Source organism: Balaenoptera ricei, chromosome 1 (assembly GCF_028023285.1).
Source record: "Balaenoptera ricei isolate mBalRic1 chromosome 1, mBalRic1.hap2, whole genome shotgun sequence".
Taxonomy (NCBI): Eukaryota; Metazoa; Chordata; class Mammalia; order Artiodactyla; family Balaenopteridae; genus Balaenoptera; species Balaenoptera ricei.
Genome location: NC_082639.1, coordinates 64,294,070 through 64,320,745, shown reverse-complemented (window position 1 = coordinate 64,320,745; position 26,676 = coordinate 64,294,070). Strand labels below are relative to the sequence as shown.

At 33.3% G+C, this 26,676-nt stretch overlaps 1 protein-coding gene across 1 annotated transcript in view; it reads left to right on the top strand.

Annotated features, from left to right (window-relative positions):
- The window catches only part of LRRIQ3 (leucine rich repeats and IQ motif containing 3), a 225,305-nt gene that overhangs the window by 133,698 nt on the left and 64,931 nt on the right, over nt 1-26,676 (top strand). Inside the window, exon 6 of the mRNA XM_059899348.1 lies at nt 23,112-23,220. Within this exon, the coding sequence (XP_059755331.1) occupies nt 23,112-23,220 (109 nt within the window). The remainder of the gene's footprint in view (nt 1-23,111; nt 23,221-26,676) is intronic.

Here is a 26,676-nt window from a genome sequence, read left to right as displayed (position 1 = left end):
AATGTCTTATGGACTGAATATTTGTGTCCTCCTGCACCCTACAAAATTTATATCTTAAAGCCCTAATGCCCATTGTGTGTGGCTATATTTGGAGATGGGACTTTAAGGAAATAATTAAGTTTAAAAAAGGTCATAAGGGTGAGGCACTGATATGATAAGATTAGTGTCCTTATAAAAAGAGACACTGGAGAATGTGTTCTCTCCCCTTACCTTCCACTCCATGCATGCCAAGGAGAGGCATGTGATGACACAGAGAAAAGGGGGCTGGCTCTCTGCAAGCCAGGAAGAGAACACTCACCAGAAATCAAATCAGCTAGCATTTGATCCTAGACGTTCAGCTTTCAGAACTTTGAGAAAATAAATTTTTGTTGTTTAAGCCATCCAGTCTATAGTATTTTGTTATGTCAGCCTGAGCAGACTAACATATGAGGTAACATTCACAGGGTTCTGGGGATTAGGGTGCAGACATCTAGGAAGGCCATTATTCAGTTTACCATATCACACCATGTCATGAGTGGAAGTATGATGTGGCAGATTCCAGGAAATTTCCCTAAAAGACAGTTGGTAATGCCTTTGTTGTCTCTTTTTTCTACCTTCCTCCAATCCTGTTACTTGGAACATGTATATCATGGCTGGAATTCCACATTAGACCATTAGAATGAAGGTACAGTTAGGGTGGTGGAGTGGAAAGCTGGAAGTATCCTAGATTGAAGCAAATTGTCATACTAGTTCTGGACTTCTTACAATTGGATATTCATGTAAGATGGAAATAAATTCCTATCTTGAATAAGTCACCACTTGTTCATTTCTGGTCCAGCTTGGAAGAAGCTTGAAAGTGGCCACTCCGTCCTAACAACAACTAAAAAACTGAAAAAACTGCAAAATCAACCCCTCTTTGATTTGTAAGAGAAGTAAGGTCACAGACAAAACACTGCCACCAAAAATTGAGAGACTGACAGGTAAATACAGAGAACCACACTTACCAGAGCAGAAACCCACGAACTGAAACCACTGTTTGAACCAGTGCTGTAGTAGGCAAGCTGAATTGTAATTGATGAATTCCTGGAGGCTCAATGTGGACAAGTCTGAATAATAAAAACTCCAGGGTGACCCAGTTGCTGGTGGGGGGCGGGGGGGGGGACGGGGGGGTGGTTCTCACTCTTTTGTAAGTTTACCTCCTGTAAATATGTGAGAAAAATCTCCATGTGCTTCAAGCAGGGAGAAGGGAAAAGAAACCATTTTGAAATAGGCCAGAGCATTCTGTTCTTCTTAACAAGGTCTGTCCTCAGCAGAAAATAGTTAACCAGAGCCTAATCTGCTGGGACTTTATCAGAGACTAACTGACCTAGGGGAAGAGAAATACCCAACTCCAGCCCATTCTAATCAATCATCCAGTCCTACCTAAGGGAGGGAGAGTCTGAGAAGCATGTGTGGGGTTTGCAGTCCAGAGGCACAAGCTCCCTGAAAGACTGAGACATAATCATGGGACTACACAATGCTTCCCCTCTACCCATATCTTACCACTACATTATTAAAAGCCTATTTATGGAAGTTTTTTTTATCTAGTACATCATACCTGCCATCAAGAAAAAATTACAAGTCATACTAATAGGCGAAATACAGAACTTGAAAAGACAGGACAAGCATCAGAACCAGACTAAGATGTGGCAGAGATGTAATTATCAGACCAGAAATTTAAAACAACTATGATTAATATGCTGAGGGATCTAATGTATAAAGTTGACAGCTTGAAAGAACAGGTGGCTAATGTAAGCAGAGAGATGGAAATTCCATTAAAGAACCAAAAACTAATATTAGAGATTAAAAAAAATAAAAAACACTGTACAGAAATGATGACTGCCTTTAGTGGGCTTATTAGTGAATTGAACACTGAGGAAAGAATCTCTGAGCTTGGGGATATCTCAATAAAACATTCAAAATTAAAAACCAAACCAAAAAACTGGAAAAAAAGAATTAGAAAAAGTTAGAACAGAATATCTAAGAACTGTAACACACATAATGGAGGTACCTGAAAGAGAAGACAGAGAAGAGACAGAAGAAATACTTGACACAGGAATGGCAGAGAAGTTCCCCAAATTAATGTCAGATATCAAACCACAGATCCAGAAAGCTCAGAGAACACCAAGCAGGATAAATGAAGAAAAAGCTACACTTAGGCATATTGTTTCAAACTACAAAAAATCATAGATAAAGAAAAAATCCTGAAAGAAGCCCAAAAATGCCTCATTTATAGAAGAGCAAAGACAAGAATTACATCTGCCTTCTCCTAAGAAACCATGTAAAGTGTTAGATAATGGGTGGAAAGTTTAAAGTGTTGAGAGAAAGAACCCACCAACCTAAAATTCTGATCCTTGGTAAATTATCCTTCAAAAGTGAAGGAAAGATAGAGACTCACAGACAGACAGAAGTTGAGGAAATTTGTTGCCAGCAGATCTGACTTACAGGAAATCTTAAAAGAAGTTCTTTAAAGAGAAGGAAAATTATATAAATCAGAAACTTAGATCTACATAAGAAAGGAAAGAGCATCAGAGAAGGAATAAGTGGAGGTAATTAAAACTTTTAGTTTTTCTTTTCCTTAATTGATCTAACAAATAACACTTTGTTCAAAATAATAATAGCAATAATGTATTCAATTATGTAAGCTTATATACATATATATTCACTTATGACTGCTTATGTATAAGTCTAACTAATGACAGCAGTGATACAAAGCACAAGAGGGAAAAATTAGGACTATTTTATTACTAAAAGGCCCTCATGCTACCTGTGAAGCTGTATAGTGTTATTTAAAAGGGGACTTGGATGAGTTGGAAATTTATATTGCAAACTGTAGGGCAATGATTAAAAATGTTTTAAAAAACGCATTAACTAATATGCTAAGAAAGGAGAGAAAATGGAATCATATAAAATGCTCTATTAAAACTACAAAAGTCAGAGATAGTATAGAAGACAAAAATAAGAACAAAGAACAGAAGAAGAAATGGAAAATACAAGCAAATAAGATAGATATTAATCTGACTATACAATAATCACTTTGAATGAAGATCCAACTACATGTTGTATATAAGAAACTCACTTTAATTATTAAAGACATATATAGATTAAAAATAAATGGTTTGGGAAGGATATACCATGCTAACACTAATCAAAAGGAAACGGAAATGACTATATTAATTTCAGACAGAGCAGACTTCAGAACAAGGAAAGTTATCAGGAATAAAGAGGAGCATTACACAACAGTAAAAATGTGTATTCTCCAAGATGTTATGGCAATCCTTAATATGTAGACAACTAAAAAGAATGTCAAAAATATGTGAGGCAAAAACTGGTAGAAGTCCAAGGAGAAATAGATGAAACCACTATTACAGTTGGAGACTTCAGCTGTCTATCAGAAATGGACAGATCCAGCCCGCAAAAAATCAGTAAGGACATCGTTGAACTCAATATCATCAATCAACTGGATAAAATGGACATCTACTTCTTGTAACAACAGCAGAATCCACATTCATCTCAAGCTCACATGGAACATTCACCTAAATAGGCCACATTCTGGGCCATAAAACATACCTTAACACTTTTATAAGAAGAGAAATCATACAACATCTTTTCTCAGACCATAATGGAATGAAACTAGATAGCAGTAACAGAGTATAGCTGGAAAATCCCAAATTACTTAGAGATTAAACAACTTCTAACACTTCCAAATAACACATGGGTCAAATAAATCTCATTTAAAATATTTTGAACTAACTGAAAATGAAAACAGCACTTATCAAAATCTGTTGGATACAGCGAGAGCAGTTCTTGAGAAATGTATAGCATTGAATGCATATATTAGAAAAGAAGAAAGATCTAAAGGCAATAATCTAAGCTTCCACTTTAGAAAAAAGAGAGAAAAGGAAGAGCAACTTAAATCCAAATCAGAAAAAAATAGTGAAAACTAGAGCAGAAATCAGTGAAATTGAATATTTTATTACTCTCAACCAAGCTTAATTTCAGTTGTTATACTAGTAGACGTCCATTCTTCTTCATCTAAAAAAAAAAAAAAAAAAAAAAAAGGAACACTTAATGATCTAGCAACCTATAAGTTAAAATTTAAAATATGCCCTCCACATACACAGTATATAAGGTGGCATAGAAACAGAATAACCATAATTAAAATTTCCCATTTGGAAAAGGGGAGTAAGAAGCAGAGTTGTCACTGACCCCATAGCAGTTACCAAATCTATCTGACAGGAATAGTGAAAACTTTCTTCTTTCACAGTAGTGTAAGCACATCTGGAAATTCTTTGGATCTTCCCTGTGAAAAGATTTAATCTGTCCATAATCATTTATGGTCACATCTGAAGTGGGGTTCAGAGTATTTGTCCTTCTTGAGTGTAGAACAGTTTTATAGCCTTGAAAGATTTCAGGGCCTATGGGTTGCTTTAGGGACTGAAAAACCACAGGCATTTTCAGGCCAGACTTTAATTTCTTTGGCAACATGTTTCCTTCAAAAACTTAGTAGCCTTCTGACTTATCTGATTTCAGTAAGTTTTATGGTTAGGTAACTACAATGATCTTGTCTAAACATAGCTTATAATCCTGCAGACTCTGTTCTTTTACTTACTGGCTTTTGTTCTCGACTCTTTTTTCTCTTTTTTCAAATTAATATGATCTACCATGGTTGGACTCTCTGAAACAAAAGGCTTTGGAGGGAAGGGAAAATTCTTCATCTTATTTTTGCCTATAGACATTTATACCTCCAGATATCAATATTTTCACTTTGAAGCCCCTTATTGAAAATGTTTCAATTTGAGGAATAGAGCTGTTGACATTTTCATCTATCCAAGGCTTCAATTACTGGAATCTCAGTAAACTTAAATTGCAGATTCCAGATTAGAGTACATGCCTTATAAAAGTTGTATTCTATTTCCATCTCTGATTCATGCTGGCTAGCTATAGCCAGATTTATTTTTCTCATAAGACTTAAAGCTACCAAGGGGGAAAGGGGTGGGTGGGTGGGATGAATTGGGAGATTGGGGTTGACATATATGCAATGTTGATACCATGTATAAAATAAATAACTAATGAGAACCTACTGTATAGCACAGGAAACTCTACTCAGTGCTCTGTGGTGACCTAAATAAGAAGGAAATCCAAAAAATAGGGGATATACGTATATGTACAGCTGATTCACTTTGCTGTATGGTAGAAACTAACACAACATTGTAAAGCAACTATACTCCAATAAAAATTTAAAAAAAAAGAAAGCTACAGGTAACATCTAACTCTTAAATTCAGATTTTGTTATATAATTTCCTCTAACATCATAGCCTCAGTCAGCATATAGTCTGCCTTTCAAAGTGGAAATGTCTTGAAGCCATAATAACAGAGCTCACGAGCTCGTCAGCCTGCAATATCTTGAGTCCTTACCACCTGTCATGCAATATCCTGTACTAAGATAGTGCTGTATGTTATGCCTTCTTTTATTTGTAGCATCTACCTCCAACTACCACATTGGTGTTAATTTAAATTAGATTCAGCTCTGAGTAACAGAGATTCGAAATGTTACTAATTTAAACAAGGTAGTAGTTTGTTCTCTCATATAAAATTCTAGAAGTAAACAGTTTAGGACTGATATGATGGCACCATTCCATGAAATATTTAGTGACTCATACTCTTTTTATCTTATGCTTCTCTGTGCATAGCCTCCATTCAGAGATCACTTCAAGCTCCAAAATGACTGCCCTTGTTCAGCCAGCATATGTACTCCTCAGCTATCAAGGAAGAGGGAGTGAGGAGACTTGTAGAAGTTTTTCAAATAAAGTTCCTAAATGATGCCTCACAATATATTTTTGGCCAGAATTTAGTCACATTGTTACATTAAACTACAAGGAAATCTTAAAATATGTAGCTTTTATTTTGTGCAGAAATGTATCCAGACAAAAATCAAGGATTCTATTATGAAAGTGAAGGAGAACCAATATTGGGGAACAAATAGCCATCTTTGCTACAGAGCAGATATAGAATACAAATGGAAAAGAAGGTAGAAAATAAGAAGTAAAGAAAGGAAGTATTTAATAAATGTAGACTGTTATGATACAATATTATGAAATAAAATTAATACTTAAATGTCAGATGACATGCAGCTTTCCATTTGAATTAATATATTCACCTGATACAGTTAAAGCAAAGCTAAGTTCCATTGATGTCAAAAATCTTGTAATAGGATGTTTACTATTTATTACTAATGAACTTGCATTCTCTATGATCCTTCTTTTCTCTTCTACATATTTCATTTTTTGGTTTCTCCATGATTCTTTCTGAAATTTTTATTCAGCTTCTCCTCCAGTTCAGTGATTCTCTTGTTAGCTGTGTCTAATCTGTCATTGGATCACCCATTTTTGTTCCTAATTGATATGGATTTATTCTTCAGATTTCTAAGGCTTTTTTGGTTCTTTTCCAAACTTTCCTTTTTACTTTTTACATTTTCTTTTTTTTTTTTTCTGTAGCTATGTCAAACTTGACTTTTCTTTTTTAAAACATAGCAAACAGAGTAACTCTATAGTCTGCATCAATTAATTTCAGTAACTTGGGTCTTTTGAACTGCTCACTATATTTGAAATGTTATTTGTGGGAATTTTGGACTCTTGAATGAAGATACTTTCCTCCAGATAATATTTTCATTTGCTGTCACCAAGTACCACCAATACTGGGCCACCTGAAATTCAAAACTTGGGATTTTATGAATTATGAAGCTTTCATTTTGGTTTAGGGCTGTTCACTTATGTTTCATCATGTAGCCCTTTGAGTTCCCAGTTGAATGTGGACAGCATCCTCTCCTTGAGTGGACATGGCCTTTGATATTTGACTCCTGACCTCCTGAGCCACCAAACCTGTACTTTAGTTTAAAAGTTGTTTTTTTCCTGATGTCCAGATAGTCTGAGAACAAAAGCTGCTTTGAGTGCTGGGCTTACCTCGCTGGTGTCTTGCCTTCCTGACTTTCTTGATAAATCTCTCCTGTTTTTCAAAAGACTTAAAAGTTCTTTCATCTGGCATTTATAAACTTCAGAATTGGCCCAAATTTCTATTCTACCAATTTGTGGATGCATCTTGATGCTCCATGTTTCCCTCTGTTATTAAATAACTAGTACAGTTTTCTTTTGACCTGATAACCATCCTCTTTTTTTTCGAGTATGTTTTAAACCTCAAATCTGATTTACTTTATGTTGATTTTATAATTTAAAGTGTTAAATTTATTAGTCAGTGTTTCTTCTTCCTATGACTGCCATAACAGTCTGTATGTTGTACATTACTTCTTTTTTTTTAAATTTATTTATTCTATTTTATTTTTATTTTTGGCTGCATTGAGTCTTCGTTGCTGTGTGTGGGCTTTCTCTAGTTGTGGCGAGCAGGGTCTACTCTTCGTTGCGGTGCACGGGCTTCTCATTGCAGTGGCTTCTCTTGTTGCGGAGCATGGGCTCTATGCACGTGTGCTTCAGTAGTTGTGGCTCACGGGCTCTAGCGCACAGTCTCAGTAGTTGTGGTGCACGGGCTTAGTTGCTCCGTGGCATGTGGGATCTTCCTGGAAGAGGGCTTGAACCCGTGTCCCCTGCACTGGCAGGCAGATTCTTAACCACTGCGTCACCAGGAAAGCCCATGTATGTTGTACATTACTTCTTGATATTGAGCAACTATTCTGTATTTGGGGGAATATGTACCTAATAATTGTCAGCACTCTTTTTTTTACAGGTGAATTCTAATAGCATTTTATCTCAGTTTAAAAAAAAATGGCTTTGTTGGTTTCTGTTTCTGTTCTAAGTAATATAGCTTGAAACTTGATTCATTATGACTTTGTAAATGCCACTAAATAATTTGTATTTAGGATTCAAAAGGAAATAAAACATATTAAAATTCTATTAATAAATTCAAAGGTTCTGAAAGTATTATATGGTTAATTTTTGATAAATGTGTTGTTTTGCACAGTTTAGTTATTTTATGCTTCAGTTTTAGCAAATGCTAAAAAAAACTTCTGCATGTCTATTTGGCTTTTTGTTTACATTGTTGAATTATCATGAAGAACAATACTTTATAGTGTTTTGAAAACTTGAATCCTAAATCACCTGGAAAATCAGGTCTCTTTCTATTATATTTATTATTTTTTGGTACTTCACATTTTTGACATTTCATTAGAATTCTGACAAGCACTACAAAACTGTATTGTTAACTTCACAATATTTTTTGTAACATCTCTACTGATATATGACTTACATAACACAAAATTCATCCATCTTAAGTATATAATTCAGTGGTTTTTAGTCTTTTCACAAACTTTTGCAACCATTATCACTATCTAATTCCAGAACATTTTCATCAACCCCAAAAGAAATCCCATACCTATTAGCAGTACTCCCAACAGGCCTTAACAACCATTAAGCTATTTTCTATCTCTATGAGTGTGCCTATTCTGGGCATTTAATATAATTGGAAGATAAAATATGTGGTCTTTTGTGTATGGCTTCTGTCACTTAGCATATTTTTAGGATTTATCCATGTTGTAACATGTATAAGTTCTTTATTCATTTTTATAACTGAATAATATTTCACTGTATGAATATACCACACTTTAAAGTCCATTCATTACTTGGGTTGCTTCCAATTTATGACTATTATTAATAATTCTGCTATAAACATCCATGTACAAATATTTGTGTAGACATACTTTTCAGTTTTTTTGTGTATATATCTAGTAGTGAAATAACAGGATGATATGGTAATTCTATGTTTAACTTTTTGGGGAACTGCCAAACTGTTTTCCACAGCAGCTGTGCCATTTTGCATTTATATCATCAATGTATGAGAGTCCTAATTTCTTCAAATCCTCACCAACACTTATTATTTTCTGTATTTTTAATTATAGCCATCATAGTGAGTATGAAGTGGTACTTCATTGTGGTTTAGATTTGCTGCCCCCATACAAAGATCTCAGTGATAAGCAGAATTCTATTACCTACTCTTTTTCTACTAGCACAGTGGATTAATATTTTCAGAAAATATACTAAAATGACTCCATGAGTTATAAATTATGACTCAAAAAGTATAAGTAGAGTTTGGATTATACTTCCTGTAAATGCAATGAATAGTATTTTAAATCAATAAATATTTGTTGAATGCCTCCTATGTGCATATGACTATGCTAGGTAAAAGGTGGCAAAACAACTAAATTACAACCTGCCATAAAGTGGCTTATATTCCTAGAGTTAAGACATTCACATAATACAGTATGGTATAAATAAATTTAAATAGAAATATGCGTAAGACAAATACTAGTAACAATATTCCAACTAAGAGAAACTAATTTCCTCTAACATTAAAAGAGAAGAAATATTAGCTCTGGAGATATCAGGGACTTTATCCTTTTATTTAATGCTGTAAGCTGAAGAGAGAAATAAAGAGGTACAATTGTAGGAATAATCTCATTCTTAAACAAAAGGAAGTAAAGATGAGATTCCAGGAAGGAGGTTTTGGCCTTGGCACCAAAAACTTAATCTAAGGTGAATGAACAAAGGCATTTTAGTGCCTACTTTGAGATGGAGACTGTTTGATGGTGTAATTGTAGAAAGAAGGCAATGTACTGGAATGGAGGTGAATTGGAGGGAACACATAGCAATGCTTTTATATATTAGCCCTATTGCTGAAAAAGAAGAGATTTTGCTCTCAATAACTGGCTAACTGATTCATAGCAGCCAAGATCAAATATAGTTAATTCTACTGAGCTTAATTCTAATACTAGAATCTTTCACAGTATGCAGCAATGGTTCTTTTCTGAAGGAAAAGCTGCTGGCAAGATATAAAGCTCTATTTCTGTAATCATCCTTTCCCTCCTTTGGAGCTACTAAATCTCCAACATACAGACTCCATTCTCCTTCCAATTCTAGGACCTAACTATGATAGGAGATAATAAGACTAAGTCTATAAGACAATAAGACTAGTCTCCAGACTAATACTTGGAGTTCCCTACTAATTTACCTTTGCTCATAGCCTGACACATAATTATGGTAATTAGTATTTTGTGTCATTCTGAAGCCTTCACCACTCCATTCTGCCTTTGAAATGTTTCCCAGTTCTACCTTGACATCTGCCTTGGACCATTTCCCAAGCCTCCATTCTAGCAATCGAGTCTATAGTACCAGTTTTCTTTTTAAAACAGTCATTGAGCACAGTGTCTAGGCTTTGATACTCAATAACAGACTTCATTAATACCAGCTTTCTTTCTCAACCTGACCCAATTTCAGTGTTGCTCAACTTTTCATATTAGTTGGTCCCTTGCTGCTAGCCATGCGGACAGTGAATAGAGCTCACTGGATATAAAGCTACTTACCAGACTGACCCTCCTTTGCTAGTTCCTAGCACTATAACCATTCTGTCTCCTGTACTGCTCCAATGGCCAAGTCCAAATTCTTTCTTAGCCTAACCAGTTTTGCTTTAATTAATATACCATTTCCCATGAATTGCAAGATAAAATGCATGTTGAATTTCCAATTTGCATGATACTTTTTTAAAATGTAAACATTATCTGAAGGTTGAGCTCACTGGAAAGCATATTGAAGAAACTGGGAACATGAATTAGGCAGATGTGAAATAAATAGATAATGCTTAATTTACCTAAGGAAAACATGAGGCAAACAGGAGACTGAAGAGAAAGGTGAAGAGACAACCAGCTGACGTGTACTGTGTACAACAGAATAGTAAGCAAGAAACATTGAAAAGATAAACTGACACAAAATTATAAAATGCCCATAAACTACTGGAATCTATGGTCTCTATTATGCTCTTTCATTTAGCCTCTGGGAACCTTCCTACATTCTCTTGTCCTCTGTCTGTGACATTTTAATACATAGAAAACTTAAGGCTGATAGCTATAAAATTTCACTCTTTACTCTCTCCTTTACATCATAAATAAAGTAATTAAATAATCATCCTAACATCTGATTGCCCATTATCCTACACAAAGTTGAATAGCAAATGTAACTTGTTAATTCTAAGTAATTTGATAGGTATGTAACTGTGCGTATGGTATTAAAATGTATAGAGAAATTTTTTCTTGCTAAATAATCATTTTAAACACTCAAGTGAAAATTAAAATGTCCATTAACGGCCCTATCCAACTTCAGTTTCCACAATTCCTCTCATAGTTTCTTTCCCATTCACACATTTGCAAAGCTAATTTTCACCTCCACAACTTTGTTCATATAGTTATTTTTTTTCAGTCTGACCCTCGATCTTTTCTTTTTTGACATTCATTTTTTAATATGTTCCATCACATATTTGGTGCTTATTTATATAGATGTATTGGTCATTACTCTATTACCTCATCTAAACAACAAATTCCGAAAGAACGAAAATTTCCACTCTTCTTGATTTTCCCATAGTATGCTGAGCACTGAAGTTAGAGCAGAGTACTTGAAATTTATGCTCTGTGGTGACCTAAACAGGAAGGGAATCTAAAAAAGAGTGGATATATGTATATGTATAACTGATTCAATTTGCTGTACAGCAGAAACTAACACAACACTGTAAAGCAACTATACTCCAATAAAAACTAATAAAAAATAAAACCAAGTTTTAACACTCATATCAAAAATATTTGTACTGATACCTATTTATATGTATAAATTTATGCCAGTATATATCTATTACGTTTAAAGTATGCAGGCAAAGTTGATTTTGTGATTATGAAGGCCACGAAATTTGCAATATACCATGTGGTCTATCAATGGGATAAATAAGTGTTCTATGGATGGAAAAATCAATTGTCTCTAAGGTCTTTGAATATTCTTTCCACTTGTCAACTCTTAGAAACTTTCTCTCCACATCAAATTTTCTATCCATCCATGAATCTTAAAATTGCAAACTTTAAAAAAGTTTGGAGGTAAATAATATATCATTTGTGCACGTGAGAGGAGTTTGTTTGCATGTTGATTTATCTTTGAATTTGAGTATGATGACATCAAACACAAATTCGAGGATAATAGATTTAAATCTAAAGTATAACACAATAGTTAAACTACACTGCTAGAGATTCTTAAGATATTGGGCTTTTTTTTCAGTAGCATATTATTTAAATAATAAAAATTCTGGAATGACAAAATGATTGTGGGGGATAGACATACAGATCAATGGAATAGAGTCCATAAATAAATCTTTACATATGGTCAATCAAGTTCTCACAAGGGTACCAAGATAATTCAATAGGAGGAGGATGAGGTTTTTTTTTTTTTCTTCTTTTTTCCAAAAAAAAAAAAATGGTGCTAGACAACTGGATATCCAATATAAAAGAACGATTTTGAACCTCTATCTCATACTATATAAAGATTAGCGCAAAATGAATCATATGCCTAAATTTAGGAGCTAAATTTATAAAACTCTTAGAAAAAAGATAAAAATAAATCTTTGAGACACTGGTTTAGAAAATGGTTTCTTAGATGTCATAAGAAAACTGTGTGACAAAAATACCCATGTAGGGCTTCCCTGGTGGTGCAGTGGTTGAGAGTCTGCCTGCCAATGCAGGGGACATGGGTTCGAGCCCTGGTCTGGGAAGATCCCACATGCCGTGGAGCAACTAGGCCCGTGAGCCACAACTACTGAGCCTGCGCGTCTGGAGCCTGTGCTCCGCAACAAGAGAGGCCGTGATAGTGAGAGGCCCGTGCACCGCGATGAAGAGTGGCCCCCGCTCGCCGCAACTAGAGAAAGCCCTCACACAGAAACGAAGACCCAACACAGCCAAAAATAAATAAATAAATAAATAAATTTATTTAAAAAAAAATACCCATGTAAATTGGATTTCATCAAAATTAAAAATTTACCATTAAGAAAGTGAACAGACAACCCACAAAACGGGAAAATGTTTTCAACTGATTTGTATGATAAGAGACTTGTATCAAAAATATATAAGGAATTTTTATAATTCAACAATAAAAAGACAACTTATTATAAAACGATCAAAGGATTTTTGAATAGATAGTTCTCCAAAGAAGATACACAAATGGCCAATAAATATATGAAAAGATTCTCAGCATTAAAGTAAATGAAAATGTTTTTGCTTTATAGCCTTAACTGTTCACAGTGTTTCTTTTTTCTACTATTAGAGGTGGGATATTTGATTTAGGGGCAATTGATCTGACATACTGTGCCAAGTCATTCTTTTCCCCAAATCTTAGGAATGCTGATATAATTTTGAAAATGCTAGTTCAGAAACACCATTAGAGTTTTATACAAGATCCACATGTTTTTAAATTGGTGCATAATCTTTATGTGAGAAATTGTGTATATTTTCAATTACTAAATATTTATAGGAAATGCATACACTCATTTCATAAGAAAAATCTTAGGGGAGAGAAGAGGTAGAAGAATATTTTAAAATTATGCCTTTCCTTTTTAGTTTTAAGTTTTGAGTTCATTGAAATGTGAAAAACCTATCATTCATATTTTTAGGTTTCTTGCTATCATATAGAGAGCCATAATTATTAGAATTCATGAGCACCGAAAAGCAAATCTGGAGCTCACTGTCCTCAAGGCAAAATATAATGTTTGCTGATTATCGTTAACTAATGGTACACCTCAAGAGTTTAACTGTATTTTTTTCCATCTTTAAACATTATTACTGTATTTTTCTTCAGGGTAAAAAAAATTATGGGTCAATTTTCACTGAAGTGGGCTGGATTTATGTATTCACCTCTCATCAGTGTCAAAAGGAATTGTGCCCATCATTCCCTGGACAACAGGATGAAAACCTGTCTCTGATTGGACACTAGGGATATCAGCTGTAAACAAAAGATAAGTGTAAAGTTGAAAAGAGAAATACACTTAATAATTCATCCAAGCCAGCATAATTTAATGATTTGAAACTTGCATAAAACTGTTCACGAAATTATTTACTTCCTCATGCGAGAAAGCTAATATTACCATTTTTAAGTCCAATGAAATGTACCAGCATAAAAAAATTTGCTTTGCAAAGACTGCTAATGCAAAACTTTTCAAGCTGTCCATCTTTTTATAATAAAAAGATAATAAAATGACCATTCTTTACCACTTACTTAAAATGAATTTTTATTTATTCAAGGTAAGAGAGAGTGGCTATTTCAATGTATTTTAATATTGTCTAAGCCTTGAGTGACAAAGATTTGTGTACTATGACTCACCTAGAAATTGACAGTATTGAATTTTCTCAAAACAAATTTAGGTACCATGACATGGAAAATATTAATTATTGAATCACGTTGCTGCTCTCTGATCTATTTAAGATAATTTTAGAGATATTCCATCTAAGCATGGGTTTTGGTGATTATATCCACCTAGAAAGCCTGTAGAGACTCACAATAAATTGCAGCCATTTCTTTATATATAAGTTTTTGTTTAACAAAATATAAGGATTCTGACAATACCTACTTTATTAGCTTAAGAACTGAAAATAAACCTGTTTGCATTTGAAAGTTTGGTAACTACAGTTTTGAGTCATTTTATCCAGCCTCAGGAATGTTGGACTTCATGTAAATAATAAACATTTGGACCATGGTGGAAATATTTCCATAAGAGCAGTAGGGCTGAGGTTGTTTAGGAAGCTGTGCTCGTTACATTGTGAAGTTGGACAGAATGTGATTTGTACTTAGGCTGTAGAACTTGCAGGCTGGCAACTCAAGGTCAGGTAAAACACTTTATTGAACATCTCTATCTATCTATCTCCTGAGTGTGTGTACGTATACTATTTTATACACACACACATATGTATGCATATATATTATATAATCTATTTTTTGCTCAAAACAGTCCCTGCAGTTCCTGAGCTGTATGTATCATTTGGAGGGAAGAAGTATAATTATACGGCATTAGAAACAGCTGTTTTAGTCCTTAGTCTAGTAATAAGAGCTTGTATGATGCAACATTTACAAATATTCTGAATTCCGCAAATTAGTATATTACTCCCAGTTGTGGAAGGCTAAATCCTCAATTTTAGAAAATATTATCCAAGTAATTGTTACTGAGTCAATTTAATAGTTTATAAGTATGTATTTATAAAGCATATTTAAGTTGGTTATAATATACTTTACTTTAGAAACATGATTATATATATGGCTACTATGTTAATTTATTGAGATGTTTTCTTTATGGTAATATAAACCCCTCTTCGGATTCTAAACCAATTTAAACCATAAACTGTCTAAAATGCTAGATTTGCTTAAGGTGTGTAGGTTAGAGAACAACCTAAACATCATAAAATATTGGAGGTCTCTTTGTTCTTTTCTCCTCTTCTCATAAATATAAACATTGTTCAAATATACCTAGAAATATAGACTCTTGAGCTGTATATTTTACTGCTGAGGGAAAAGGGTTTTTTTTTCCTAGAAAGTTCTATTTCACTGCCCATCATTAAATTTTATACCAGCATGTGAGTGGTCTCATTTGGGGATTACTTAAGCAGTGTTAACTTATATTACTAATACATACTATATCCCTTTCATTTAAAAATGATTAGATTAAAAATTATTTATTTACTAAATAATTTACTAAATATTATTTTAATCAATTGAGTTAACATTTGAGGTTTAATAAAATGCACATTTTATCAGGAATGTGTTTAGCATTCAACCTGTGCTTTCTACTATGTTTTTCTCACTTTCAATGTCTTTATCTTGCTTCTCATGTTTTCTATATCTACATAGAGGATTAATCATTAAATTATGCCATATTTTGAGAAGTACAGAATTTAAATATTCACAAAATAATAACTTTGTACCTATGCCTAACACAGTGCCATGGATATAGCTGGCACTCAATACATATTTGTTGAAAAAAACTAATCAAATGTCTCAATCCTTTTTTGTTATTTGTGAGTTGATACTGCAACAGAGATTGAAGAATCAAGTCAAAGTGGTGCAGGGATATTGAGATAAGTAAACCATGGCCCCAGTCCTCACAGAGAATAATTTCTTCTAGGGATGAAAAATGTACTTAAATATTATATAAGGTAGAACGCAATAAGTGCTTGAAAGTTATGAACAAAATTATATCGATTATGTAGAGTTACACTCTTTTTAAAATGTGATCCTTAGGCAAACAAGATACAGAATTATTTACAATTATTACTATATAATATGTTGTCTATTAGACAATGTAAAAAATATATTTTTAAAAGGATTATGAATAGAATTGCATTGTCATGTAAATAGTAATCAAATACTTTTCTGGAGAGATTTTTCAAAGAAACATAAACTTGTATACTCCGAAATTTCCTCATGCCCTGTACTTTCATTACTCTGCCTACTATCAATTATTACTATTCATGAACTACTGTTGTGTTCTCTGAACTTGAAATTGTAACTTATCTAAACTCTGGAAGTTTGCAGCATCTCTTTTTTACTGGGTTTGACAACCGCTAATACTAAGCAGTTGCTGTATTACCGGTGTCAATATAGCAAAGAGTGGGCCTCAATGATTTACTCATTGGCACCTCTAATCTTGGTGAGGATAGAACTTAGACTTTAATCATTCTTAAACTGAGGGAGCATATCTTCCTATGATGCTTTTTTCCCACATGTTCTTTAACTGGACAATTGCAGCAAAATATAATTTCAGCCATCCTCATTTCCTGTGGCTACTTTTTTGTATAGAAGAGAAATGCCACATTTCTTTCTATATCTACTAGGTTTCTCCTGTATTTGTTTATCCAGGTCATCCTTTGTGAATTCTCTTCCCCATATCAAGAATATTATCACTTCATTTCTAGTCTTCATTGTTAAGATAAAGTAAGATTGGGATCAAATACAAGGTAGTAGCAATTTTTCAAATATCAGTTAAACCTGCCAGTTGCTTAAAGGGGGACTATCTTAAAAAGTAACGTTTTCCTCATAAAATTTTTACCTTAAACCATGCCCCTTCCTCCATGGTTTTTCCTGCTAACTAACACTTATTCTTTAAAGCAGAGATCAAGTGGACCTTGCAATACATGGATCACTATACATTAGCCTCCTCTCTGGTGAAGGCTTTGCTTGCTAAGTTAATGAGAGGGTGTGTAGTCAAACACTAGAGCTAACAGGTTTTCATTCAGACATAAAAGAACCACTTTTTTTAGTTTCGGTTTTAGCATACTCCTAAAGTTATCTCTTTGAGTATTATATAGAAGACCTAAGATCTGGATTAGCACTTTTAAAGATGATGTCTTGGCTGAGAAGAGGAAAGGCAACAGAAACAACAAAAACAACAAATGGGGTAGGATACCAAGGGGCTGGTGTCTTGGCTGTGATTCTAAGGAGGTTTTTGGAATCATCCTTGAAATGGAGACTACTTACAATGAATAATATATAATATAGACAAAACAAATGCTTGCTCGGGTATAGGATAGTATAGATAGTACAGGGATAAATAGATAACATAACAATGAGTCTCTGTTAACAATATGCTTTGACCAAAGACTTATAATTTCCTTTAAAGTCAAAGGACTCTGATTTGCATAATATATAATGTGAAAACAAAACCAAACAATCTTCAGAGCACTAACTAGGCTAAGTTTAGAAACTCAAACCACTAAGGGTTGAAAAGGAATCTTGATTTTCAAAGACAGAAAATTTGACATAAATTATTTACCCTTGGTCTAGAAAGGAGATTGAGGAAATTGTTACCACTGTCACCACTCCTTAGTATTAAATGATAAATTATCATTTCTCTTTGGATAGTTAAATATCTAGTCCAGTCATCCACCTGATATTTTACAACCATGTACTTGTTTGGTTTGTCAATTACAGGAAGCTGCATAGATCCTCAGTTAATCTATTCCAGTTTTCAGTAGTACTCTGAGAATTTTTTTTCTCATTATGATTGAGTGATATTTAATCATATACAGATTATCTCTCCCTATTTCCATACCTCTTATAGATGATTTTTTCTTAGCTTCTCCACTCAATACCATCAAAGAAGAGTTCTTTCATTGTCATTGTGATGTAGGTAGATAGAGACATGTGCCTGAATAAATACATAATTATTCATATCAGATGGTGATGTTTATGTTTTTTTGTGGGTATTGAGAAATGATAAAGTAAAAGATGCTTCAGGAAATTTAGAGAGTCTGTGTTGATGTACATGATAAAGAGCTTAGAAGAAGAGGATAGGATAATTGTAAAGGGTTGCTCAGTGAAATGCTTTGGAGTAACCATAGAGTATGAAAAATATCAGGAATGAAAGAATAGAATATTGAAAAGTGTTACTTGGGTTAGAGTCCTTTAAAAAATATGTTAGAAATTTATTTTAAAATTATGTCTAGTTGTTAGACACTTTCCAAAAAATGAAGTTTATATTATATTATTTTATGTTAGCCAAAGTTCCTAAACCTTCACTCATTCCTTCTAGCACTTCTCTTTAGTACTATTCATTCAACATGTAACAAATAATTATTGAGTATCTGCTGAGTGCCAGGGGCCATTCCTGGCTTTGAGTAAACAAGATAAGCAAAGTCATTAGCCCCTTGTGGACTAGATTCTAAGGAAAAAAAAAAAATGTAACCCTAGTAAACAAACAAATAAAATTGTGATAAATGTTATGAATTAAATATATAAGGTGCTGAAATAGGGAATAATAGGAGGATGCCCACTTCTCATAGGATTGTCACAGAATGTTTTTATCTGCGGAGATAATATTTACAATTAAGACCTAAAGGATGGGAAGCTAGCCATGCAAAGTATAGGAAGGAGAGTGTTCTAGGCAGAGGGAAGACCTTACACAAGGATCTGAGGTGTGCAGTAACTTGTTTTAGTTGAGTTGGGTTCAAGGTACTGAATGAAATCCAGTGTGGCAGGAGTATAGTGAACAAAGTTGAGTAGCACACAAGATGTGTTTGATTGTGTAGTCAAGGGCCATATTTTGCTGGGTTTTTGTACCTCATAGTAAGGACTGAACACCTTGGACAGCCATTATGGGATTTTAAAGCTAAAGAGAAACATGATCATATTTACCTTTTGACAAATATAAATATATCTTGTAACAGCTAGGGTTAAGACAGAGACCAATAGGAAGCTATTTCTGTTTAGAAGGGATGATTATAGCTTACACTAGAGAAGTAAAGTGAAAACAGAGAGAAGTGAAAGATTTGAAATAGATTCAGGAGGTAGAATTGCCAAGATTTGCTGATGACTTAGATAAAGTGTTTCAGAAAAAGGATAAAATAGAGATGAAATCCTAAACTTTTATGGTTTGAATAAGAGAATGGTATCATTTTACAAGATGAGGAAGATGGCAGTTGGAGGATGTGAGAAGCCCGGATCTCTTTGTTATCTCTTCTCTACACTAGATTTATATGTGGCTTATTTACATAGGGCTTACTTTAAAAATAATTCAGTAGGTAGGCTCCTTTCTTTTCATGTCCCAGGTTAACTATAATCATCTGAAAATATGTTGCCCTGACCTGAAACAGTACTTCAGCTATGGTTCAGAAATGAATATGGTAAGATTGCCATTTCTCTCATTCTAGATGGAATGCTTATACAGCATAAAGTCATCACACAGTGGACTTTTAATTTATTCTTGACTAAAATATTTTTTATCATTCATGTTTTTAAATATATTATTGTAGTGATTAAATTCGTTTTGCCCAACTGCAATATTTATTCCTATTAACATTCATCTATTCAATTTGACCCATTGCTCCAGTCTATTGATAATCTTTTAAATTTGTCCAGTATTAACTGATTTTGTTCTTTTACCACTCCCTTTGAAAATTTGATAAGCATTTTCTTTATATTTTTATTCACATCATTCATATAACTATTGATCAGCATAGGGCTAAGAACATGTCCACATATCAAGACATTAGAGTTCTCCCTTCAGGTTGGCATCATTTTACTAATCCTTACTCTTTTCCATGTGATAACTCAACATCTTTGATCTCCACCTAATCATACTGTCTTTCCATAAGTAGTGAAAGTGTTTATCAAACATGTTGCTGAAATGCAGGTTTATCATATCAAGGATATTTGAACCTGAGTTAATTCTGATCCTGTTAAAAATAAAATTATATCTGATGTAAATTAGTTTATTTTCAATATATATTGCTCCTTGGTGATTATTTCTTTTCTAAATGCTACCAAAAATCCTTTAAATGTTTTCCTAAATTATTGAAGACCAGTGTTAAATTTAAGGCACTTTAGTTAATCCTTTCTGTATCCTTTCTGTTATTGAAAACAAGATATTAGATTTTCTCCAGTGTTGTCATAACTTGTTTTCTCTGTGATTTTGAAGATCAATCAATAAATGGGCACATCCTTTCTTTTTTTTTCTTACAGTACATAAAACAAACATCCCATTTTCTTTATGTTGGCAGCTTGTATAAGCCTCAGTTCATTTAGGGCTTTAGACACTATGATCATTTTTCTATAGATTTGTTTCACTATCACATAAGCACCCTTTGTCATGGTTCTTCTTTTATAAAAGCCAAGGAAGGGAAAATTATTTTATATGATGACAAACAATGATATGTTGATAGTATATAAAAAAGGCTAAGTGGGCAAACTAAAGAAAATATATTTCTGAAAGGAACTAGCTAGCTATTGATTTGACTTGGAGGCTTTTAAATTTCATGATTCTGCAAATTAACTTTATTTGTGATAGAGTCTGGATACTCAGATTTGACAGATAGATATATACCTTTTAAAAAATTTCCTTATTCTTTTGGAGGGGGTAAAGAAATAAGTACTAGTAGAAACAGAATTGTTGAACATATCTTTTCATTCCACTTTCATTATTTTCTCATGAGGAGAATATAAGTATGAGATCTAGAGCACAGAAAGGGTCCATTTCTATGATTGAAGTAGAATTTGAGGTGATTTTTAACATGTGAATTGCATTGTCAGGAGGGAAAGACAGAGAGTAGTTACCAAAATAGAGCAGAATTCATAGAAGTAAGAAGATATAAGAATGATGATATGGCCTGAAGAAGATTGATGGATAAATTTGAGGTTGAAAAAGCATTTAGAACTGATTGTTACAGATTTGATTGCAAAACAGTGGTCTACATTTTTTGTCATATTTTAATAGTAAGATTTGAGCCCAAATGAAAATAGAAACAGCATTATTTAAAATATTGTCATGTTTTGATAGTGTATTATTATATTTATTCTTGACAACCTTAAAATTTTTCTAAATATAGAGAGAATAGGTTAACTCAAAAGTAGCTATTTGTCTTTCTAGCAAAAAGTAATATTTTTGTCATGTAAAGACTGAAAATAGTGTTATGTAAGAGTTATAGTGAAGGATTTTTTAGAGAAGAATAAAAACAGATTCATTGCAGGATGAGATAATACCTAGTACCTATCATGAGCATTAAAAAAATTCTTGCACAATGAGTCACTGCATAGAGACTATGTTTTCAAAAAATCAATTAGAGGACATTACATATAAAATTTAAAAGATAAAAATAAACTCAAGGATATTTAATTAAATATGTCTGTATTATATGGTGTAGGAATTTGGACATAAAATTGTAAGTACAGGGGACTAGGACACATATCCAAGTGTTTTTTCTAAATTGTAGAGTAAAGGAGGTTTGGATAAGTGGACAGTCAAGGCAGGGGAAATATGAAAAAAATTTCTGTTTAAAAATTCTATCAGCTATCACATGTTAGAGAATTTATGTGACTTTTCTCCCCTTGGATGAAGGTAATGCTAGTCACCAAAACTAGAAATAAGTATTAATAGGTTTAGAGGAAAGATATGACTTCAAATCTCTTGAGTATGTTGTGTCTGTGAGATTTTCCAGGGTGAAAGAACACAGCTCATGGTGGTTATGAGTATTACATAAATTAATATCTATAAAGAGCTTAAAATAATGGCAAATGGTAAGCACTGTACAGGTATTCCATAAACAAATATACAGAACCAAGCATCTCAGAAAAGAGATCTGAGGATATATATTTGTGAATCTTCAGAATTTAGACCAGTGGTTCTCATCAAGGAAAGCATAATATCCTGGGAAAGTTTTTCCAAATACAAACATATATCCCTTCCCAAGATTCTGATTTTTTTATTTCCTGTAGCAGACTGTTAGTTGCCTACAAATATCTGTCCTTCTCTTCTTTCTTGGTAACAGACCCACCATTTTACTCCAGGAAGTAAAGTACCTAGCAAAAAGGCTGCATTTCTTACTCTCTCCTTTTTAGCTGTGGGAGATCAGTGATTTATGAACAGAAATTATTGGAAGGGCCTCTGGGAAAGTTCCTTAAGACACATGGCCTGTGCCCTTTTGTCATTTTTATCCTTTCCTCCATCTTGCTGACTGAAATATACACATGGTGTTTGGTGCTCTAGTAGCTATCTTGACTCATGAGTAAATCTTGAGGCTGGAAGCCATGTAGATGATGCAGTAAGATAGAGATGATACATTTTGAAAGAGCCTGGATTCCTGATTGACCTGGTTCCTCTGTACCAATCCTGAATGGTCTGTGACGAGAAAGAGAGATAACACAGTATCAATTATTAAAACATCCCCAATCAGTTTACAGACATTGTATAGTTTACATCTGACAGTGCCTCTGCTTTCCACAAAGCTCCTTATCAATATTCTACTTATTACTCCTTCCACACATATCTGATCCATTTGTACTTTTAAGGCCTGTGATAATTCTGGCCCCATTTATTTCTACCTATTTTACTATCTTTTAGTGTTCTGTGAAATAATTTTGTCCCTCCTTTCTTACTCTGAATCTTCCATCAGGCTTCCTGGACAACATTATCTTGCTTCTCTTTGTTTATTCCTTATTTCTCCTCCCCTCTGATTCCTTTTGTCATGGCACCCTCCTGACAGATCCCCCTTCCCCTCAATTTCTCTTAGAGCATTGTCCAAAGTATATCATTAACTCTTAATAGAAAGATAATTTATCAGAATCATACATAATGGAACTCTTTTCATCTTTTCTTAACTCTGCCTACCTCACAGGTTTCTGCTGTTGTTTTTAAAATAAAAGTCAATTATGATAATGTATTATAATACATATGAGGGTTCTTTGAGAACTCTAAAACATATATGAGATATTATCATTGTTGTCATTGCTTTTATTTTGTTTCCACAGAATATACATTCTCCTGTTGATTTAAAATATTCTAGTGAACAGAGAAAACATGTTTCTTCTATTTTATATAAATTAAAAACAGGAAAACCAAGACATCTCATTCAAAAAGGTTAGTTATATGAATTTTAAAATTATATTTAATGAACATATTTTGATGAAGAGTAATTAAATTTGTTAGACTTTGGGCATGTTAATTTTGAACTATAAATATGACTCCATGAAATACATGTTGAGACTTCTAGATAAAATATCCATATCTCTTTCAGTAGTTTATAAATATATATATGCAGAAAGTTGTTTCATGGATATGAAGGACCTGATTTTGAGTAGAAGTTGGGAATTAGGAGAAATAAGTATTAGCAAGAACCATATTGAATTGATAGTTTTGTTACCATATGGCTGTGCCAGTATGTTACCTCCTTCAGGAAATCTGTCAAGTATCAGATTAATTAATATAAATTATTTCAGTTAAAATGATATTAAATGTCCTTCAGGCTTTGAAGATAATTATTTTTTGTACACAAAAATACATTTTATTGTTAATAAAATTTTGGTCATCATTTGTGTACCTGTTTTTATTTTGTTTTTGCAGAATTTCTTCTGATAGAATGTGTTATGATCAGATGATATTCTTTTCTTTACCTCTGTCTTTCACAGAAGAATCATAAAACCAGTTTTGTAAAATAACTTGAAGGTCTTATAACTTTTCTCAAGGTTTCTCTTAAACCTTTTAAACATTATTGTGATAAGAACATTTAGTATGAGGCCTACCCTCTTAACAGATTTTTAAGTGCACAATACAGTATTGTTAGCTATAGGCACAGTGTTGTACAGCAGATCTCTAGGACTTTTCCATCTTGTTTAACTGGAATTTTATAATCTTTAAACAGCAATTTCCCATCTTCCCCTACCTCCATCCTTTTACTTCTGAAATATTTGATTTTTTTTCCTTTTTAAAAATTCATGGTAGTGTCTTTATCCTTATTGAATTTTTTTTTCTTCTGTGTATGTGAACTGGTCGAACTCTACCAGATCCTCATTTGTCAGGCTTTGTTTGTTATTTCCTCACTTCTTTATGAGGTTCATGTACTTTATATATTTCCTAAAGCTCTGCATCTTTTATTTAAAAGTAATTTTATTTTAATCCAGTTATTGAACTGGGTTCATAAACCAAAATGAACCTAGGTTTATAAACCAAAATGAAATGACGGAAAAATAATAGTTCCATGCTCCATACCTCCCCACTCACTCTTCTTGCTACCCCAAGACAATAATCATTTAATAATTATTAATGACTCTTCTGTTATTTACTTTTATATTTCCAAGTAATATGCTTATTCTCCTAAAATTTCTTTTTCAATTTTAGATATTATATACAATTTCTACTGTGAAAGATAGAGGTTTAATTATCTTATAAATCCTCCTTAATACATACTCTTAACATGTCCCCTCCTCTTTTCTCCCAATAGAATTATATTATGACTATTTGGGGGTTAATTAATTTTTATTATTTTTATTATTATGGCTATGTAAATACTACTCACAGCTGAATCACACAATATATTAGGCTATGTTTGCTTTCTTATACTATTTTTTTAAAACTTGTTTGGAAACCTCATAAGAGTTAAACCTCCACTATCACCAAGCACACCCATATATATATATTTTCAAGATACTTCTGCTTGAGCCCTTAATTTGCTGATTTAATCAGGACTGCTTGCTTTCTAAACTTGTTCTTAACAGCTGTCATCTTGGTACATCACTTCAATTGTGATCCCGAGAATTCATTTGTTTCTATGCTGTGTTGTGTGTTCTATGCCTTGTTTCCAGGATTCTATATCTTGTTCTTTCTTGTTTTATTTTCTTATGTTAATGCAGTGCTTTTTCCATTAGTTTACTGGGAAATTATATATAGGAGGTAAATTTTTTAAAACCTTGAAAGTCTAAACATGTCTTTATGCTACATTTATGTTTGATTGATGATTTAACTGTGTAGAACCTTCAGAATTTTCTCAGAATTATTTTATTGTCTTCTAGCTTCCAGTGTTACCTTTGAGAAGTCCATTGCCATTCAGGTCTCAGTCTGATGTATGTGAACTTCTGTTCATTGTTTTTCTCTTCTGACTAGAAACTTTCAGCATTTTATCTTTGTACTAGGTGTTCTGCAATTTCACAGTGATTTGGCTCAGATATTTTTTTGTTTGCTTGTGTAGATTTTCTTTCAATTCAATTTATTGTGGCTTTTTAATCTGAAAATTTATATCCCTCATTTATCTATATTTCTCTTGTATTATTTTGATGGTAAATATATATAACACAGAAGATACCATTTTAACCATCTTAACTGTACACTAAGCATATTTATATTATTGTGTAACCATCATGACCATCCATTTGCAGAACCTTTTCATATCCTTCAACTGAAACACTATACCCATTAAACAATAACTCCCAATTCTCCCCTCCTCCCAGCTCTTGGAAATCACCATTCTACTTTCTGTCTCTAGAATTCCTAGGGGTATGATTACTATGGGTATCTCATAAAAGCGGAATTATACAATATTTGTCCTTTTGTGACTGGATTATTTTAGTTAGCATAGGGTCGTAAAAGTTCATCCATGTTGTAACATCTAAGAATTTTTTCTTTTTAAGGTTGAATAATATTCCATTATAAGTACCACATTTTTATCCATTCATTTGTCAATTGAAACTTGGGTTGCTTCTACATTTCAGCTATTGTGAATAATGCTTCTATGAACATGGGTGTACAGATATCTCTTTGAGACCCTGCTTTCAGTTTTGTGTGTATACCCAGAGGTGGAAGTTCTGGATCATATGATAATTTTATTTTACTTTTTTGAGGAACTACCATACTTTTTTCCACAGTGGATGTAACATTCTACATTCTCAATAATAGTGCACAAGAATTCGAATTTCTCCACATACTGACCAACACTGGTTATTTACTGCTGTTGTTGTTCTGTTATTATTGTTGTAGTAGTAGTAGCCATCCTAGTGGCTGTGAGGTCATATTTCATTGTGGTTTTGATTTGCCTTTCCATAATCATTAGTGATGTTGAGCATCTTTTTTTCTTTTTAAAACATTTTTATTACAGTATAATTGTTTTACAATGGTGTGTTAGTTTCTGCTTTATAACAAAGTGAATCAGCTATATGTATACATATATCCCCATATCTCCTCTCTCTTGTATCTCCCTCTCACGCTCCCTATCCCACCCCTCTAGGGGGACACAAAGCACTGAGCTGATCTCCCTGTGCTATGCAGCTGCTTCCCACTAGCTATCTATTTTACATTTGGTAGTGTATATATGTCCATGCCAGTCTCTCACTTTGTCCCAGCTTACCCTTCCCCCTCCCCGTGTCCTCAAGTCCATTCTCTAGTAGGTCTACATCTTTATTCCCATCTTCCCTTAGGTTCTTCATGACCACTTGTTTTTTTTAGATACCATATATATGTGTTAGCATATGGTATTTGTTTTTCTCTTTCTGACTTACTTCACTCAGTATGACAGACTCTAGGTCCATCCACCTCACTACAAATAAC